The sequence below is a fragment of the Eptatretus burgeri genome, chromosome 9 (genome assembly GCF_056783735.1).
Source record: "Eptatretus burgeri isolate ZD-2024b chromosome 9, Ebu_testis_v1, whole genome shotgun sequence".
Lineage (NCBI taxonomy): Eukaryota > Metazoa > Chordata > Myxini > Myxiniformes > Myxinidae > Eptatretus > Eptatretus burgeri.
The window spans coordinates 62,678,490-62,698,489 of record NC_140969.1 but is presented as its reverse complement, the minus strand read 5'-3'; the positions used below and the strand labels follow the sequence as shown (position 1 = coordinate 62,698,489).

General features: G+C 41.4%; 1 protein-coding gene across 7 annotated transcripts in view; it reads right to left on the bottom strand.

The window, feature by feature from the left end:
• Positions 1-20,000, bottom strand: part of CDK17 (cyclin dependent kinase 17) — a 172,011-nt gene that overhangs the window by 59,770 nt on the left and 92,241 nt on the right. For 5 of the 7 annotated variants that reach the window (XR_015061715.1, XM_085895356.1, XM_085895355.1 and 2 more), the window contains one exon: positions 359-556. Coding sequence is in view for 6 of the 7 variants with exons in the window: in XM_085895356.1 (XP_085751482.1) it covers positions 359-556 (198 nt within the window). In the remaining variant the exon portion in view is untranslated. The remainder of the gene's footprint in view (positions 1-358; positions 557-20,000) is intronic. The other 2 variants (XM_085895357.1, XM_085895359.1) reach the window with 1 other exon arrangement.

Genomic DNA, 20,000 nt, shown 5'->3' with positions numbered 1-20,000 from the left:
GAGAGAAAGAACGAGAGAGAAAGAACGAGAGAGAAAGAACGAGAGAGAGAACGAGAGAGAGAGAGAGAGAGAGAGAGAGAGAGAGAGAGAGAGAGAGAGAGAGAGAGAGAGAGAGAGAGAGAGAGAGAGAGAGAGAGAGAGAGAGAGAGAGAGAGAGAGAGAGAGAGAGAGAGAGAGAGAGAGAGAGAGAGAGAGAGAGAGAGAGAGAGAGAGAGAGAGAGAGAGATATATATGATGCATTATTGTTGGCTTGTAAAAAGTTGGGCCTAAAAGCCATTGTGACGACTCAAAAGTGCAAATGCATAAACAATAGAAACTACCAAGACCACAGGAATTGCAGGATAAGGTGAAGCCTCACCTAGACGGCTGCTAGGTTGCATTGTGAGGTAAGGCCCCAAACCACTCGTACCGATGACACTGTGTGGGCGGCGTAATGGTGGCTTCTTAAAGCTGCCAGCATACTGGTGCAGAAACGAGTGCATGCTCTGTGATGCCAGGGGCCGCCCGTTCTTTACGATGGGCTCTGCACGACAGGATAATCTTTCACCTGCATGATCTTCTTGGGGACACCACACAAACAGTCAACAATCCTGGTGAATGAAAACAACCCAAAACCTCTTTTCTTCAAAGGCTAGTAAGAGAGAAGTGCAATGAAATGAATGAAATTAACAAAGAAAAGATTTGTTATTACTTCAATGCAAAACGTAATGTCAAACTGATTTTGGGCCAAAACAAAAAGAACTAGAACGGGCACTCATAGAGCGCATACCTTCGCCGCCACTACTTTTTTGTTCTTGGTATGAGTGTGGGGAACTGGTTTGATGCTGGTTTCATGCAAATCGAATAAGAATTGACTGAGTTATGCCGAAAACCGCATATTTTTCAAGGGCGTGACACCCCCCCTCCGATATTTTACCCCAACCGGTGACGTGTTATGACGTCATTGTGTCATAAGATTGGGCATTAAATTCTGAACATTTTTGGTGCTGGGTTCATGTAAAGCGGACAAGAATTGACCGCATTATGACAAAAACCACATTTTTTCAAGATCGTGACCCCCCTGACCTTTGACCCCTAACCGGTAACAAGAGTATGGGCGTCATTGTGTCATATTGCAGATCACAAGATGAGGCATTGAATTCTGAACATTTTAGCGTTAGTTGCATGCAAATTGAATAAAAATTGACCGTGTTATCGTAAAAAGACGATTTTGACCTTTTCGTGACCTTCACCTTGACCTTTGAGCCGAACGATCCCAAAATCTAATCGAATGCTTCCTGGCTAATAACCAATCATCCCACCAAATTTCATGCAATTCGGTTTAATACTTTTTGAGTTATACGAATCACAAGATTACAAATAAATAAATAAATAAATAAATAAATAAATATATAAATACACGCCGACCAAAACATAACCTTTCGCAGAATGCGAAGGTAACCAGAAGGGCACTCGGTAGAGTGCATACCCCGCCCGGCTCCGGATTCGGATCTTTAGCAAAATCGAATCAATTCATCCTTGTCACACACCTAACCTGTCAACAAGGTTTCTTCAGAATCCATCCCTAACTTTTTGAGATATTGTGCCACGTATCATTTTTGGCCCTATCTCTGAATGGTGAAGAATCAGTTAAAAAAAATTCTCAGATTCGCATCCGGATTCAGATATCCACCAAAATTAACCGTTGCTGTCCTTGGCCGGTCACATACATACACAAAAAATTCAAAACGATTGCTTGAAAACTGTGGCCAAAAATCATGTGACAAACAGACAAACAGACAAACGCTACAGCCCAAAATACTTGGCGAATTTATTTTTTTCTCCAGATAACTAACAGACAGGTAGACAGATAATGGGTGAAAACATTACCTCCATCTACCTATGGTGGACAGAGGTGAAAAGGAAGAATAAATTGGATAATTCTGCTGTGCTTTATTTAAGGAAGAGTAGAGATGTGCACACACCAAGTATCATAAGCCTTCACAATCATGAACCATCTATAATAATCACATCAAAAACTAATTTTGAACAACTATTCTGAACTTTTCATCCACAACACAAAAATAGTCGATACAAACTAAAGCAACGAGAGGCAATCAGCCTTTTGCCACGACAGCACGCAGGCTTATGAAGGAGCTTGTCCATTGGGATTGTGAATGAGCTGGAGCTGATCCCACAACCTTCCGTAGCCAGTACCCAGTACAGTACTCTCGGCATGTGTAAGCAAGTGTTGAAAGAAGGCACAATGGCATTCTGTGCTGAGCGTTTTTCCAAACGCACACTGACAAATATCTACACGACTATCCAGCGAGTCATCACTTAACGAAACGAAGACGTTGAGCGGAACAACAAAGGAGACAGAATATGACAATGAATTATTATAAGCACGTCAATAATTGTGAGCATCAAAACGACACCAAATGAAATGAATGAACACATATTTTCAGCCCCTGGCAACTGATTGCATGAATTCTGAAAGCGTACCTATGCCACTGGAGATGAGTGCCACCCTAAGATCAGGCCAGGTGGAATAATTTGGCAAGGGTACCATGGTGTACTACTTTCGAAAAATATTGTGGAATTGGTAGCATCCAACAGCGAATAGGAGAAGAAAGGATAGCCAGAAGGACGGTCTACTAATTGATGTGATGAACACTCTGCCTACAAGAGCACCAGGATGACAGCTTCGAGTTGGACTGGGAATCAAACCACATTGGACAGCTCCAACGCAAGTATACTACCGCTTACATAATTAAATGTAATTTTTAAAAAAAACAAGTTTAAGAAGAGCAGTGATGACAATGCATCCCACATCACAGAATATGATAATTTGAAATATCCACGTTATTCGTGACCATGCTCTGGAAAAATGACATGCAAATAGCATGGGAAAAGTCTTCATACACTGACAGGTGCATTTTGTTTGTTCGCTTTTGTTTTCCCCAATGATTATAGTACGTGTAATGACACTTACATTTGAGCTGTGAAGTCACAACCCTTGGAATATTTGCAGATAAACCACACGAGTGATTGGAGCTCCCATTAATTTTGGGGACAAATCACAAACGAAAGCCTTGTTTGAATGGAAAGAAAGATTCCATGAAAAAAAAAACCCTAAAGCTTTACTTCTAAAATGCCAAACGTCTGAAAGAGAGGGCTGTACCATGTAAAGGATGGCAGTCAATTCCCACACAGGTTTTAGCATGCTCAACACGTGTGCGGTGTAAGGTCCAATCTCGAATGCTTCCGTTCACTTGTGGGTGGTTCATAGAATGTGAAGCCTTTGTTGTTGCGTTTTGCGTATGGATGGGGACTTTATAGTGTGCAAAAGCCTCCTTGTCTTACGCACTAACCTACAGAACCCCCGGCACTGCCACTGTCTGCAGCACCAACTACATGAAAACACAAGAAGTGCATACCTCCATCAGGTTGAACAGTTTACGTTTTCTATTCCACTGATACACGGCATCTGCATCTGGACCTTAACAAAAATCGAATCGGCTTGTTCCGGTCACCTAACCAACTCATCCACCAATTTTTGTCGTCATCCATCTACAGCATTTTGAAATATCATGCCATATGTCATTTTTGGCCCCCATTTCTCAATGGTGAAGATTCACATATAAAAATTAAAAATTCTCGCATCCAGATACGGATTCGGATCTTCACCAAAATTGAATCAAATAGTCCTTGTCAACACCCCAACTTTCTACCAAGTTCCATCCGAATCCGTTCACACCTTTATGAGACATCGTGCTTTTGTATATCGTTTTTGGCCCCATCTCTCAATGGTGAAGAATCCCTTAAAGAATTATAGCATCCGGATCCAGATCTTCACCAGACTCTAAACAATCCATCCTTGTCATGCATCCAAACTTTCCACCAAATTTCAGCCGAATCCGTCAACAACTTTTTTGAGATATCCTGTTCACAGACAGACAGACAGACAGACAGACAGACAGACGTGATATCCATCCACCTTCAGTGGCGGAGGAAACAATGAGCTAACCTTATTTTTTTTAAAAACAAAACAAAAAAACATGCCAACTATCTCAAATATCAGCAAATTCACAGCAAATCATATATACAATTCTTTAGCACAATCTCAACAATTTCTTCCTCTCTCTCAAGCGAGGGTTGAACAAACAAAAATAATGAGGAAATGCAATGATAGCCAAAAACACTCAGATTAATAGACAATGAAGGAGCAATTTCGCAAGAAAACTTCCTTTCATACTCCTGTAGCAGCATCATTTTGCCTTTCTTGTGATAATATGTAAATATGGTGGATCTCGGGTTTCCAGTATGGTGGCAACCGGAAGTGACGAGCGGGAGAAAAGGAGTTCACGGTGTGACGAATAAAGGATTGACATGGATTCCGAGGTCTTTTCCTTTTTGTTTTCACATATATACAGGGTGAGTCAGAAGTAGCGCCCGATTTCTGTGAGTTGATTGTTTGTTTGCCATTTGTATTACAGTGCACAAGAAGGTAGAAATAAATGAATGACATGTTTATCTCACCATTTATTCAAGAAAAAATTATTACGGAACTGTACCGAGCTGTTTTACTTGCAATTTTCAAAGTGCCCTCCCTCGTGATCGATGCACAATTGTAGCCGAGCAGGCACCGAGCAGCACACACGTCTGCAGAGTTCGATATCAATTTCCTCTAACTTTGCAGTGATTTGAGCCTTCAATTCCTGAATGGTACGAGGCTTTTCATGATAAACAAGGTCTTTCATGAGCCCCCAAAGAAATAAATCTGGAGGTGTAAGGTCTGGGGAGCATGCCGGCCACTCGATCGGACCGCGGCGGCCGATCCACTTTCTGGGAAAGTTTTCATCAAGCCACTGACGAACATAACGTCCATAATGAGGTGGAGCTCCATCATGCTGGAAATAACAGTCCTGATCTTGTACCCTGGGCCAAAAGAAGGTTTGCAGCATATCCAGGTAAATTTCTGCAGTGACAGATCCCTCAAAGAAAAAGGGTCCAATTATCCCTAATGGAGATATGGCTGTCCAAACTGTCACTCCAGGTAAATTTACCTCCTTCTCAACTATCACTCTTGGTTATTCGCAGCCCAGTAGACACAATTGTGTCTGCTAATTGTGCCATTAAGCTCAATTTGGTGCAGATTCAGTAACTTTCCAAACTCGCAGCAATAACCTGTAAAACAAAAGCAAAAATAAATAAATTACGAAAATTCATAATTTGCAAGACAATTATTAACAACATGACTTCCCAGAAACAATCTGACAGCTGAAAAAACAGAAATCGGGCTCTACTTTTGACTCACCCTGTATATGTAAATACATACGGTAAGATTTGATACATACATACATACATACATACATACATACATACATATACAATAGTTGATATGGGAGAATCGGAGGGTCATTCCATATTCCATTATGACTTCTGACACCATTATGTACAAACTGAATTTAATCATGTTTTGTTTGCACATGCTCAATTCAACTGTGGGATTTTCACCAAGGGTATAGAATAGGAGATCAACTAACATTCAACATCACCATTATCATCATCAATGTACCATGCTCTTCGTACAGAGTGACGGTGCTGCTAAATCAGACTTTTGGCAAGGTACGCTTGGTGATTTGTCATTGCCTTCCCAGTCGTCAGGGCAGGAATTTGGAATTTGTTCAGGATGCCAGTGACAATTGGTATACACTTCATGAAAGACACCATGGGATTCTGACCGTCCACCAGCGACTAGTGCTGGCAGACAGGTCCTCCAGCTTAATGTCCTTCTGATGGACGGCACACACACACACATATTGATGAGTCGCGCTGCTTGCCCAACACCAGGGTGACAGTATACAGTTGGGTTGAAGTTCAAACACAGGCGAGACAGCTCAAAGGCACATACAGTATCTCGAGGCTGTCCTGGCATCCCAACCTAACATTATTACAACGTTCAATTCCAAAACAATTTCGTCAAAACGATCTTTTGGATTATTATACTGTGTAAAAAATTCTCTCACGTAAGATTCCATAAGCAAGGATTTGTAAGCAAACTCATTGTGTAAGCAAATAATGTTTGAAAGATAACACTGAACAACAAATTTCAAATTTTTTTTTTTACTGGAGATGTGTAAAGTGATTAAGACTAATTTGGGTACGCTGATTTCAAAAATCATAACCGTTTTGCTGTATAACGTCAGGATTTTCAGGAACAGAAATATTCCCATTGCCTAGAAGTCAGGATTTCAATGAAATTTACATATGTCTTTAACATGTCTATTTCGTACAATTGTTGTTAACTTGTGTTATATTTCTTTCTTTCAGATAAAGATGAGTAGGCGTTCCTGTACCAATCATCCTGACAACTTCTGTTATGTCTGTGGTCGGTATACCAAAAAAGATCAACAGCGAAGTATATCTACAGCAGTGAAAATGAAGGCCGCCTACTTTCACTACTTCGGGTGTAAGGTGGGGGACCAAGAACAGAGCTGGGCACCACACATCTGCTGCACAAACTGTCACACAACCTTGACTCAGTGGTTGGTGGGCAAGCGCGCGAGCATGCCATTTGCGGTGCCCATGATATGGCGTGAGCCGCAGAATCATCATGATGATTGTTATTTCTGCTGCACAAGCATCGCTGGCTTCAACAAGAAGAATAAAGGTCACATCAAGTACGCTGACTGCGTCTCTGCTCGTAAACCTGTGCCTCATGATGACGAGAACCCCGTTCCAACACCTCCAGCTGATCAGAACATAGCTGTAAGCAGTGGTGAAGAGGATGGTGATGATGAACCTTTTGAACCCGACACTCAAGAATCACACCTTCTGAACCAGGGAGACTTAAATGATCTTGTAAGAGATCTCTCGCTGTCAAAGGCGAAGGCAGAGCTGCTTGGATCAAGGCTGCAGCAGTGGAATCTACTTGAACCTAACACCAAGATATCCTTGTTCAGAGCACGTCACAGAGACATGGCTGAGTTCTTTGAGATGGAAGACATGATGACATTCTGCAGTGACATCAATGGTCTGTTGAAAGAACTTGGGTGTGATCACGATCCTGCAGACTGGCGCCTCTTCATCGACTCGGGGAAGAACAGCTTGAAGGCTGTTTTGCTCCACAATGGCAACGAGAAACCATCAGTCCCACTGGCTCACGCGTTCGGCATGACAGAGACCCATGAGACTATGCGGCAGCTGCTTGATTCCATCAAGTACAATGACTTCAACTGGCACATCTGCGGAGACTTGAAAGTGGTGGCGCTGTTGTTCGGGCTGCAGTCAGGCTACACGAAATACATGTGCTTCCTTTGTCTCTGGGATAGCAGAGACGACAAGAATCACTGGACGAAGAAAGATTGGGAAGAGCGAAAAGAGCATGTACCTGGTCGACACAACGTGAAGCATGTCGCCCTTGTCGACCCAGCCAAGGTTTTCCTTCCACCACTCCACATAAAGCTCGGCTTGATGAAATGTTTTGTACGGGCAATGGATCTGAATGGGCGTGGGTTTTTATACCCCAAGGAAAAGTTTGGCAACACCTTGTCGGAGGCCAAGATCAAGGCTGGTGTCTTTGTTGGACCGCAAATCCGACAGATTATGAAGGACGAAACTTTTCCGACAACTCTAAACCCCAAAGAGCTGGCAGCGTGGAGGAGCTTCAAAGCTGTGACGGACAACTTCTTGGGGAACGAGCGCGCGGACAACTATGAAGAAATAGTGCAGCAGCTGCTGGAGTCCTTCAGGAAACTTGGCTCCAGGATGTCCCTGAAAATCCATTTCCTACACCAGCACCTGAATTTCTTCCCTGACAACTTGGGAGCAGTCTCGGACGAGCACGGCGAGCGATTCCACCAAGAGATTTCACTCATGGAGACGCGTTACCAAGGGCGGCACAACCCGAACATGATGGGCGATTTCTGCTGGTTCCTGCATCATGAAACTGACACAGAGCAGCACAAACGCAAAGCCAAATGCCTAAAGCATTTTTAATTACATTCTAGTGGAGTTTTTCTGTAATTTCTATAATTTTGAAGCATTCATGATGAAATAAATGAATAAATGAATTTTTGTAAATTTCATTGAAATCCTGACTTCTAGGCAATGGGAATATTTCTGTTACTGAAAATCCTGACGTGATACAGCAAAACGGTTATGATTTTTGAAGTCAGCGTACCCAAATTAGTCAAAATCACTTTACACATCTCCAGTAAAAAATTTTTGTTGTTCAGTGTAATCAGATTGAAAGCTATTTGATCTGATGTAAAGTTGATATGATCAAACACTTATTTAGTCATTTCTTTCTGACGGCTCATGGTGTGGGTGGAATAGTTCATGGCAGTTGTTCACTTGTAATGCTCCTAATCACGTGTTGTCAACATCTCATGCACAGACAAAATGAGGGAAGTCAGATATCTGCTTTTCTAACGTTGTCTAAACATATCGTGTAGTTCCGTTGAGTCGTGTCCGACTTCTCGTGACTTTCATGGACAGATTCTTCCAAACATCCCAATTTTGCACTACTTCCCGAAGCTCTGGCAGACACAGCTTGGTTGGAGCCTCGACGTCATCCATCCAGCACATACACTGTCTGCCTCTTCCTCTCCTCTTCTTCCCTCAACCATACCCAGCAAGGATGATTTCTTCAGACTTTTGTTTTCTGCATGCATGACAGTTTCTGTTTCAGCATCAGAGCTTCTAATGTACATGGTGATCTAATTTATTCAAGCACTGATTTGTTTGTTCTTCTTGCAGTCCATGGAACTTTTAACATTCGCCTCCAATACTACATTTCAAAACTCTCAATTTTCTTCCTTTCTTTCTTTTTGACTGTCCATGACTCACATCCATACATTGCAACTGGAAATACCAGACATTCACTTGGCCTCTTGGTTTGTATTGTGACATTTTTGTGTTTCCAGAACTTTGTCAATCCTGCCATTACTGTTCTCCCGAACACTAGCCATCTATTAATTTCTCCTCTGCATTCTCCACTCACTTTTAGTCTTAGAACCCAGGAAGATGAAACTTTACAGTTTCCACGTCATCATATTCCAATCTGAATACGTCAATTTTTTCTCAGTTGACAAGATTTTGGTCTGTTTTATGTTTAAACAAGGACCAGCTTTTTCGGTTTCCTTCTTCACTGTCGATAGAACAATAATCGATTCCATATCATTGCTGATGATAGGGAGAAGGCTGATTGGTCTGTAGTTGCAGGGATCTATTTTTGCACCTTTTATGAGGGCAGTAATGTTTGCTGATTTCCAAGCAGATGACCTTGAGCAAATGAGAGGGTGACTAGAACAGAGAGCGTGCGAGCAAGAGCAGGGGAGCAGGTTTTTAGGACACGTGGGCTGATGCCGTCTGGACAGGTTGCAGAATCTGAGTCGAGGTTTGACAGCAAACCTTCTATTAATTTATCATCGACATTTTCCAATCACTTCAATCTTAGAACCCAGGGAGATGAAACTTTCCACCGTTTCCACGTGATCATCTCCCATTCTGAACACATCGATTTTCTCAGTTGACAAGATTTTAGTCTTTGTTAAAGTTTTCATAAAGACTAGCTTTTTCACTTTCCTTCTTCATTGTCTGCAGCAGTTTCAATTTCTCTTTAATTTCTGTGAATCGGGTGGTATCATCAGCACACCTGAGATTGTTGATTCAACTATCCGGCCTTGCCTTCTGCTATTCTAATCCTGTTGGCATTTTGAAGAAATCAAATTCTGTTTTCTTTCTAATTTTTATTTTTGTGGGGGCCTAAACGTAGTCATTAATGAAATCTCTCAGTACCACGCTCTTGGACTTGAAGATTTTAGACGTTCAACTTTAAAAGTGTCATCATTTCGCTTTTCTGTCTTCATTAGACGCATGACCTTATTGCAAGTGTCTCAAGCATGGACATTTTTCACAAAGTAGAAGGCACGCTGATGATTTTGTAAAAGAGTCTTTATGTACACTTTGTCTTGTGGATGCTGGTGAACACTGCTGTGGAAAGTAGGTATTAATGGTCAGATGGAGTGTGTGACAGAAGACATTGCACTCGTTGTTCACATTCTCAGTAGACGCAACTTCAGACAAGCCATGATTGCTCAACCATGCACCAAATTTGCATACGTTGCTCTCAAAATCAGGTCTTACATGTTTGTGAACGATGTTGCTCCATCGCAGGGGGCTTTTGGTCTTGCAATAACACATTGATGATCGCTATAAGACCCAAGGGTGAAATTATCTCAACCAGAGTGTAATGATGAGAAAGATTCGTTACAATCTTGTCCAGAGTGGCACCAGCGCAAGTGGGCTTGTTGACTATCTGCAACGCATTGATCCCAAACAGTTTGGAAACATCAAAGATGTTTCAACCTCACACTGCCCAATTGATATCCTGCATACACTTCATGAGCATACAGCGACATGGGAATCATTATAATCAATGCCTCATACATGCAACACACAATTTACTGACTGTTGCCAAACGACAGAAGTATTGGACTAAACATTTCCTTGAAGTTTAACCCCTTTATTAGAGTTTAAGACATAGTGAATAGGGACACATAAAGCTTGTGTTTTACTTCTCGAAATCCAGTACAACTAAAGTAAGAGGTCCACCTTCTCAAGTAAAAAAAGATAGAGTTCAGGAAGACTTGAGTGAGTGACTAGGTATGGTAGATACAGAGAGTGAGCAGTTCACCAAAAGTGATGACACAATTTTGTGAACTGTTGCTTTTGTGCATTTCCTGAGTTGAGGAAGTATTGTTTTCAGGCAATTTGGCCGAATTTTAGAAAATTGTTATGGACTGTAAATTGCAGAAAACTTATTTTTCCATTAGCAACATTGCATCAGCAGCGGAGCCAGGCACATAGCGGATGATGCTGTCTGTAGCCATGTGCTGCAAAACTAAAGAAGAAGAAGCAACGTTGTGGCATGAGTCCTGTTTCCTTAGTATTGCTGTGGTTGTGGAAATGGACCTCAGGGAAGAACATCCATGAACATGTAGGAATTCCCCAGACATTCCCCAGTTATTTCTTTAGTTTGTGTGAAGGTAGATCCTGGCCTTTGCCCAGGGGATTGGAGAGAAATGCGTTGTGAGATTAGCTTGCTTCATCCCCAGTCTGATATTCCCCTTCTCTACCCACTTTCAACCTGCTCAATCCACCATCAATCCGCTTCAACAATCTCAATCCATCAATCCCTATTTCAATCCATCGGTCTTTCTTTTAATCATGCAACCCATCGTCCGACATCCGATCCATCTGTTCATCCGTCCCTCACCGTTACAAACAATTAATCCGCCGGATGGGTCAAATTACCTTCCCCCGGCCATTCTTCCTTCCCTGCATTTCCACACTCGTCATGTGGGACAATGCTTCTCACATCTGCACAGTACAGAGTAACATTTGCGTGCGCAAATGAGTGGCAAGATCATCAGTGACAGCCGAGCCATTTGAGTGTTTGCGCGCATGGGGAGGAACCATTTGAGTGTTCGCACATGTGGAGGGAGGTGTTGGGGGTGATGTTGGCCATCAGACGTCGCCTGAACATAACGACGTGGGATTTTTCTACCCATCCCTTGCTGGATCCTCCGTAACAGATACACGCCAATGGGAAAGGACTGTACAGGGTCAAGGGATGCTCATGTGAACTTTATTCAATGAAAGTCACGCTCATTTTGGCGCATATAAAGGCCAGGATGCAGCTCACTTCACAGCTGTTGTGTGTGTGTGTGTGTGTGTGTGTGTGTGTGTGTGTGTGTGTGTGTGTGTGTGTGTGTGTGCATGCGCGCGCATGCCAGGAATGCATCAGGAAGAAAACTGTCTGCTCAAGGGATTACCTGCTGAGACGAACAGCGCAAGCTACAGGACAAATGACACCAGGTCCAGTACAAACTGCGGTAGGTCCAGTACAAGCCACGCCAAGGTCCCTGATGCACTACCGTAGCTGTACATACACTCATGCTATCGTTTTTTTGCCTTCTCCAATAATCACAAACTGTCCACTTTGGATGCACAAATAGAATCAACACTCCTAAGGAGTTATCAATGATTAAATTATGTCCCCATGTGGGCGAGGCATTGGTCGTACCTCACACCCTTCTTCTAGGCATATGCCACCACTACGCTGCACTCTCATCGACACCACACAGACACTCCACCACCCATCCTCTCCCCCCATTACTGCCCCCCTCCCCGCCCCCACATATTTGGACTGACACAGCCATGACGGGTTATGTGAGGTACATGAGGAATCATCCCCATATTTTGTTCTGCTTCTCTCTCCTCACATCTTCCCATCTCCTTCTTCCTGGTTGAATGTCTTTTGGGTAATTAAGTGAACAAGGGGAAAAAAATATGTGCTTGGGATAAGTCTCCTATTCTGTGCCTTCTGACTTTGCTGGTTTGCTTGCTTGTAAATATGTGCTTGATGATTGCCTGCTTGTGAAATGAAGATTGCTCTTGGTCGCTTGTTGAACATCATTCATATCTGCCTCAGCTGTCCTTTGTTTCATTGTTCTGGCATAGCATGTATGTTATAGATGCAAAGTTTCTGCCCCAATGATTGGCTCTGCTGATTTGCCAACACTGCACTCACCGTTCTGCTCAGCCATAATAAGTCCTCTGGTGCGTGTGGCCACGGTCCCTACTTCGGGTCACCAAACAACCAGTCAGGTAACGTGATTAATAATAGCGAGGACCCTGCAAGGTTTGGTGGCTTTAACCGGCATCTGTGGTTGTTTAATAACCCATCAGGCCAGAGTTATCCATGGCCTTGTGGCATCAGGGTTGAAGGGTGAGTGGTGGGTCTGGCGACCATCCCGTGGACCTCATCCGTGCTTGAACCCTAACCCAGAACAGTATTTATTAAAAGGCCTATTTGCTCCAACCATTCAGAATCCAAGCCAAAACCGGCTCCTGACTGAGGGTGAGGCTGCAGGATTTGGCATCTTGGGTGTGGTCACCTCATTGTACCCTATGGATAAGAACGATCCCTGAGCACAAAAGTATAATATATATATATATATATATATATATATATATATATATATATATATATATATATATATATATATATATATATGTATATATATATATATATATATATATATATATATATATACAGTACACACACACACACACACACACACACACACACACACACACACACACACACACACACACACACTATCTATAAAGTCCTTGTGCAACTTTTAACTTTTATAACTTTTGATGTAGACATGATAGAACAAAGTATAAATTGTGCATGAAAGCAAAATTTATAAGCTTTTCTTCAATACAGGTCAAACTATTCGGCTTCAACATGACCTCCATCTTTTGTAATAAATAATTCAATCCGATCTTACAACTTGTTGAAAACACTCTCCAGTTGCTGCTGAATAATTTCATGAATTGCATTTGTGAACATAGCCCTAAGTTTATCCAAAGAACGTTTTTTTGCAGAGTAAACAACATTCTAACATAGCCCTATAAAATATAGTTCAATGTGGATGGGTCAGGCGAACGAGGTGGTGAAGCGATTGGTCCACGTCTATCAATTCACTTGTTTGGAAATATGTCATTCAAGAACTGTCACACATTCGAAGCATAGTGATAGGGAGCCTAGTCTCGCTGGTACAAGGTGATATGGGAAAGATTTAATCGTCGTAGTTCGGGAACCAAATGCGGTAATTGTGGTGATTGACTGATCTCATCAGAAAATGTCATCTCATCAAGAAACCCAGGGGAATTGTGTGGATTTGACAACAGCAATAACAACATTAACAACAGCATCAACAAAACTTTATGAACTATGATTTTATACACCATTTGTAGTTTTTTAGGTCATCTCTTTAGAGATGACCTAATAAAACCAGTCTCGATGTCTGTCCGTCCGTACGTCCGTACGTATGTCCCCATTTTTTTCTTCCGATTTTCTTGATATTTGGTATGTGGGTAGATGTCGTTGAGGGATGCATGACGGTATGACCTTTGACCCGATTGAAGGTCAAGGTCAACGTCAAGGTCACTCCAAAGTTGCGAAATCATCCATTTTCAAAATCAATCTCCTCCGCCGTTTATGATCCGATCTTCGAAATTCCTTCAGATTCTGATAATATGGAACAATATATAAATTTTATCAGGCCGGTTTTTTGAAATTCGTCCTGGTTATCGAGTCACATGTATTCAAAGTTGGAAAAATCGTCGGTGTGAGAGTCAAAAAAAAATTCGCCCGATCTTGCTGAAACTTGGTATGGAGGTAGGGGTCGATGAGTGATGCACGACGGTATGACTTTTGACACGATTGAAGGTCAAGGCCACTCCAAAGTTGCGAAATCGTCCATTTTCAAAATCTATCTCCTCTGCCGTTTATGATCCGATCTTCCAAATTTCTTTGGATTCTGATATGGAACAATATATAAATTTTATCGGGCCGGGTTTTTAAAATTTGTCCTGTTTATCGAGTCATGTGTCTTCAAAGTTGGAAAAATCGTTGATGTGATACGGTCAAAAAAATTTCGCCCAATCTTGATGAAACTTGGTATGTAGGTTGGGGTCGATGAGTGATGCACGACGGTATGACTTTAGACACGATTGAAGGTCAATGCCAAGGTCAAGGTCACTCCAAACTTGAAAAATCAGCGAACTTCAACATTATCTCCGCCATTTATTATCCGATCTCGGCGGAATTTCCAACGGATTATGATAGAAGCGTAAAATATCTGAATCTGGTTGGGTCGTATTTTTCGAATTTGTAATTTGATTTCTGAGGTTTTCTATCCATTTTACTCCCGGGCTTTCGTCTGTACGTTGAACCAAAAGACAAGACGACATCGAAGCCATTCTAAGCCGATCAGAGATCCACATCTACAGAGCTTCAGAGATGACTGTCACCCCCAACCGGGGGTAATTTTTTCTATTATGTAAATATCAAAAGTTATAAAAGTTCAAAATTGCACAAGGACTTTATGAACACCCGATACAGTACATGAAATGGATTAGTTTATGGTGAAGAGTGGGGAAAAAGGAGCGACTGTACCAGCAGCAGCACATAATCTTCAGCAAAACAAAAAGTTCCAAAATATGAAGAAAAGTATTTGGGAAGGGCATTTATCTTTAATGGCAATGCAGAAACACCTCATCAGTGTGAACAGGGCAATTTCAGGAACAGGGCGGTGTGAACAGGGAATTTCGAAGATCAGATCATAAATGGCGGAGGAGATAGATTTTGAAAATGGATGATTTCACAACTTTGGAGTGACCTTGACATTGACCTTGACCTTCAATCGGGTCAAATCAGTTGTATGTGGTGATGTAGAGGGAATCTGGGATGGATTGGGACACCCCCTCAAGCAGCTATTCTTGCTCGCGAGCAACAATATCTGCTTGAGGAGATGTCCAAATTTGCATCCCATATGTTGGCACTTAATATCACTGGACACTAATAGTTGTGAGGATGGTTGTCACAATGCACCCCAGTTACTCCCACTGGCGAATGATAGCATTGCAAACAAAGATGCTGTTTGGCAATCTCGAGCCACTCGGCATTGGAATGAAGAACAAGTGTCGACATTCATGAGCGGACAGGTGGAATAATGGATGAAATCAACAAGATATTGGTTGAGGTACACTAACCAGTGTCAGAAGTCAGGAGAAACTGACGTTTTTGGTGTTAACACTTCATCAGAGCAAAAGCCTCTGACGAAGGGTTAATGCCAGCAACATCAGCTTCTCCATGCTTCCCATGGAAGTCGGCATACCTCGATCAACATCCACTTGACATTTTCCAGGGAAAAAGATGCATTAAATCAGCAGTCAAAACTACACGCAAACATTCTGCAGCGTTGTCAAATATTTTCAAGCTTCTTCAACCATGTCACAAAGTGTTTCAAAATATTGCAAGCTTCACCCCATATCTGAGACAATGGTTTGCAGCTGAAGAAGACATTTGTTCGGTTAAATTTGGGGAAAGCTCAGCTGTGCAGGTGAATGCCATTCCATTGTGAAACTTGAAAGTTTTTCACGGGATTTTTGATTTTCCATGATGAATCACGAATCGCCGGGAACCTATCCCTCTTTCTCCCATCGAAACATTGCCCTGACATTCGCGGATTCAACATTCATGGCATTTTTCAAGAACGTATACCCCGCGAATGCCGGGGTCCAACAGTCCTGCTAAACGGAAGGTGCTGAAAGTGCAAAGAAGGCGATTTGTGTTCTCCATTGTCCAAAGAGTGGCGTCAGAGTGGTGACCCATCCAGGATTGTGCCCAATAGCCAAGGAGACTGCTAAGGCAGCACCAATGCTCTGCACAGAGTATGGTCCCAATTGATGATGATGATGATGATTGTCCAAGTATATAACTCAATTTACATAAAATAAATATTGTTAAAGTCGTGTAAATAAATTAATTCCAGAATTTATCGCCGTTGATGCAGTGGCTATTACATCACACAATCAAACACATTGCATTAGTTCTTCATGCCTGTTGTTTGTGTCATTCATAACATCCTTTAAAGCAGTAAGTTTCCTGTTTGAAATGATTTTCAATTTTGTTTGACTATCAGACAGGCAGACAGAGTAAAAAAATATTATCTCACTCATTTATACGCATGTGTGATCGGGACAAATTCACAGACAAAGTACTGTTAAACGGCAGACTTGTCTCCTTATTCATGTTCTGATTCGTGTTCACAATATAACATTCAATTGAAATCAAGTTGTTTCACAATCATAAACTGACGTTTGTAGAAAGATGGATGGACAGGCATGGACCAATTGCTTGAACCCGTTTTTAGCTCGCCTGTTCGAAGAACAGAGAGCAATAGCGATACCCCCGGCGTGAGCGTGAAAATGTTAAAATTTTTGGTGGAAGTTATTTTTTCCTTTCTAATGTTTTTATCTACCACACTATTTTATAGATGCCATATATATATATATATATATATATATATATATATATATATATATATATATATATATATATATATGTATATATATATGTATATATATATATATATATATATGTATATGTATATATATATATATATATGTATATATATATATATATATATATATATATATATATATATATATATATATATATATATATCGGGGCGTATAATGTGATACCGGTCGTCCGTCCGTCTGTCTGTCTGTCTGTCCGTCCGCCCGTCCATCCATTCCTGTCCGCACTCTAACTCCCAAAGTTTTCAAATTTCACGTTTCATATTTGGTGCATAGGTACAGACTGTGGAGATGGTGTGTAGCGACATACGTTCGTCATCTACAGTGGTTGCCATGGCAACCAGGATGCTCTTTTCCATCCGTTCCTCTCCGCACTCTAACTCCCAAAGTTTTCAACTTTCACGTTTCATATTTGGTACATAGGTACAGACTGTGGAGACGGTGTGTAGCGACATACGTTCGTCATCTAAAGTGGTTACCATGGCAACCAGGATGCTGTTTTCCATCCATTCCTGTCCGCACTCTAACTCCCAAAGTTTTCAAATTTCACGTTTCATATTTGGTGCATAGGTACAGACTGTGGAGACGGTGTGTCGCGACATACGTTCGTCATCTACAGTGGTTGCCATGGCAACCAGGATGCTCTTTTCCATCCGTTCCTGTCCGCACTCTAACTCCCAAAGTTTTCAACTTTTACGTTTCATATCTGGTATATAGGTACAGACTGTGGAGACGGTGTGTTGCGACATACGTTTGTCATCTAAAGTGGTTGCCATGGCAACCAGGATGCTGTTTTCCATGTAGTCGCACAATTCTGTATATACCTTCTTGTTTGGGCGTATATTGTGCTCACTTGTGCTCTTGTTACTGATTACAAAATACAAATACATATATTGCTTTAAAAGTATTTGTATCAGACTTCACTGCAATGCTTTATAAAAAATAATAATTATTAGACTCGTCTTTTAAAAACGACAAATGTATAAACAGGCGAGCATTGGGTGGCTTTGATTTGCTTCGCGTGCGTGACGTAATAACACAATGCATCTCTGAATTTCAGAACTCCGTGGTAATGCGAAATATCAAAGAAGTACATTAATACAAGACAATTATTTGGCATCCAACTCAAAAACCAATATTGCTGGAGTTACACAACTGCTTGCTTATGTCAGATTTGTGCATGAAGAATTACTTCTGGAAAAAAAATTTCCTTTTCATTGACCCATTACAACTTGCACTGTTGGGGAACACATTATTGCATGCCTGGGTGATTTCCTTTGGGATGGTGGTGTGAATATTTGCAGTTATGGTGTCCGATCCATGAAGGTAAAGGATCGCAGTTCTGTCACTCATGTTCAGAAAGTCGCCGCAAATGGATAAACTGCAAGATACACAGTAAACTTTGGTGACCAAGAAAATGCCAGACATTGTAGTCAGTTACGCAGGAAACAGTGCAGAAAACCAATTCCAATGCTGACCTCATGCTAGTCCCCCCTTCTAAGACAAATGCTCCTCTCCTAAGGCTGACGCTATCACTCCTTCGAAGCTATTGCTCCTGTGCCCCCACATGGGCACAAATTTACTCACGTGGGTTCCAAATTTCTCCCAAATTTGATGCGCTGTGGTCTGGGATTTTGTGCAATTGCAAAGTGGTTTAATTCTATTAAAGCATAACCACTCAATGCGTGTTTATTATGAGTTAGATGCTCATAAATGGTATCTGATCATCAGCGCCGATGAGTCTGCACCGAAGTAAGGTGCTCATCACATGTTGGGGTTTTCTTAACCTTTTTTAGCAATGCAATGAAAAGTTGAAATCTTCTTTGCTGAAGCAAAGTCTTCGTTGATGAAATCATGAACGTGGATCGAATTGACCATCTTCTTCATTGTCTTGACTGTCTCTGCCTGCTTACTTGGTTGATATTCTCAACCACTTGAATTGCTTACTTGGTTGCAACCTCCTTCTAACAGATAATGTAACATCTTTTGTTTCAGAGAATGGACATTTAGGACTGTAAAGTTAATTGGAAATTGCAATATGTTTCGTACATTTTCAGATATCTTGCAGGATTGTGGCAGCAATGTAGATTACAATGATCGGAAAGCGGAAAGGAGTTGCTGTTGCCCATGTAACAGGATGAAAACAACATTTTAGAAACTCCTTCCAAGAAGACTTTTTCTCACTTGCCAGGTTTTGCTTTCCATTCACTGCCATGTATATGGGTTCAACAAAATTTTCAGGGGAGGTGAAACGACAACGAATCGAGTTGAACTGTAACAACTGAGTGAAGCAATGTTATTTATAAATAAATGAGTACATAAATAAATAAGTAGTTCCGTTGCAAGGAACTTGGACACAGGAGGAGGCTATTAGGCCCATAAAAGCCTGTACCTTGGTTACCAACCTATAGTTTATCTGTGCTCTTAACCTTTTTAAAATACTGAGCATCAAGCAAGCAATCAGCACATACCATTTTTGAAGTCCTTGATATGACTCGGCCAGGTTCAAACCACCAACCTCCCATACTCTCACAATTATGCCACTGAGTCTGGTTGTCTCCAAAATTTCTGACTTACAATCGGACAGCAATTCTGAGAGCTGTCTACTAATGCAATGAAAGTACTCATACCTTTTACTTAATGATTTTATGACTCTACCTTTAACACAATGAGTTTCGCGGTGATCTACCCTTTGTCGTACGACGTAAGCTCATTTATCCCACTGACAATGGCAACACGAACAGCTAGTGTTTTTTTAATAGTGATAATTGACTGACAGTTTATTTTCAGTAATATACCTGGTATCTCTTTCATAAATAAATCAGCAATGTTAGATCGCGGTATTGTTCGTTATTGCATGTTGTGGGGGTGGAGGGCTTCTGAATAAAAATAAACTGAGAAGGTTGGGGTTTAAATCAAGGTTGAGAACTACTGTATTAGATCACTACTAAAAATATTTGAATTTAAGACACAACTTCCTCCTCCAGTACCACACCAAAAAGGAAAGAGTGTAGAAGAACCCAATTTGTGGAATTAATTTCTGACTT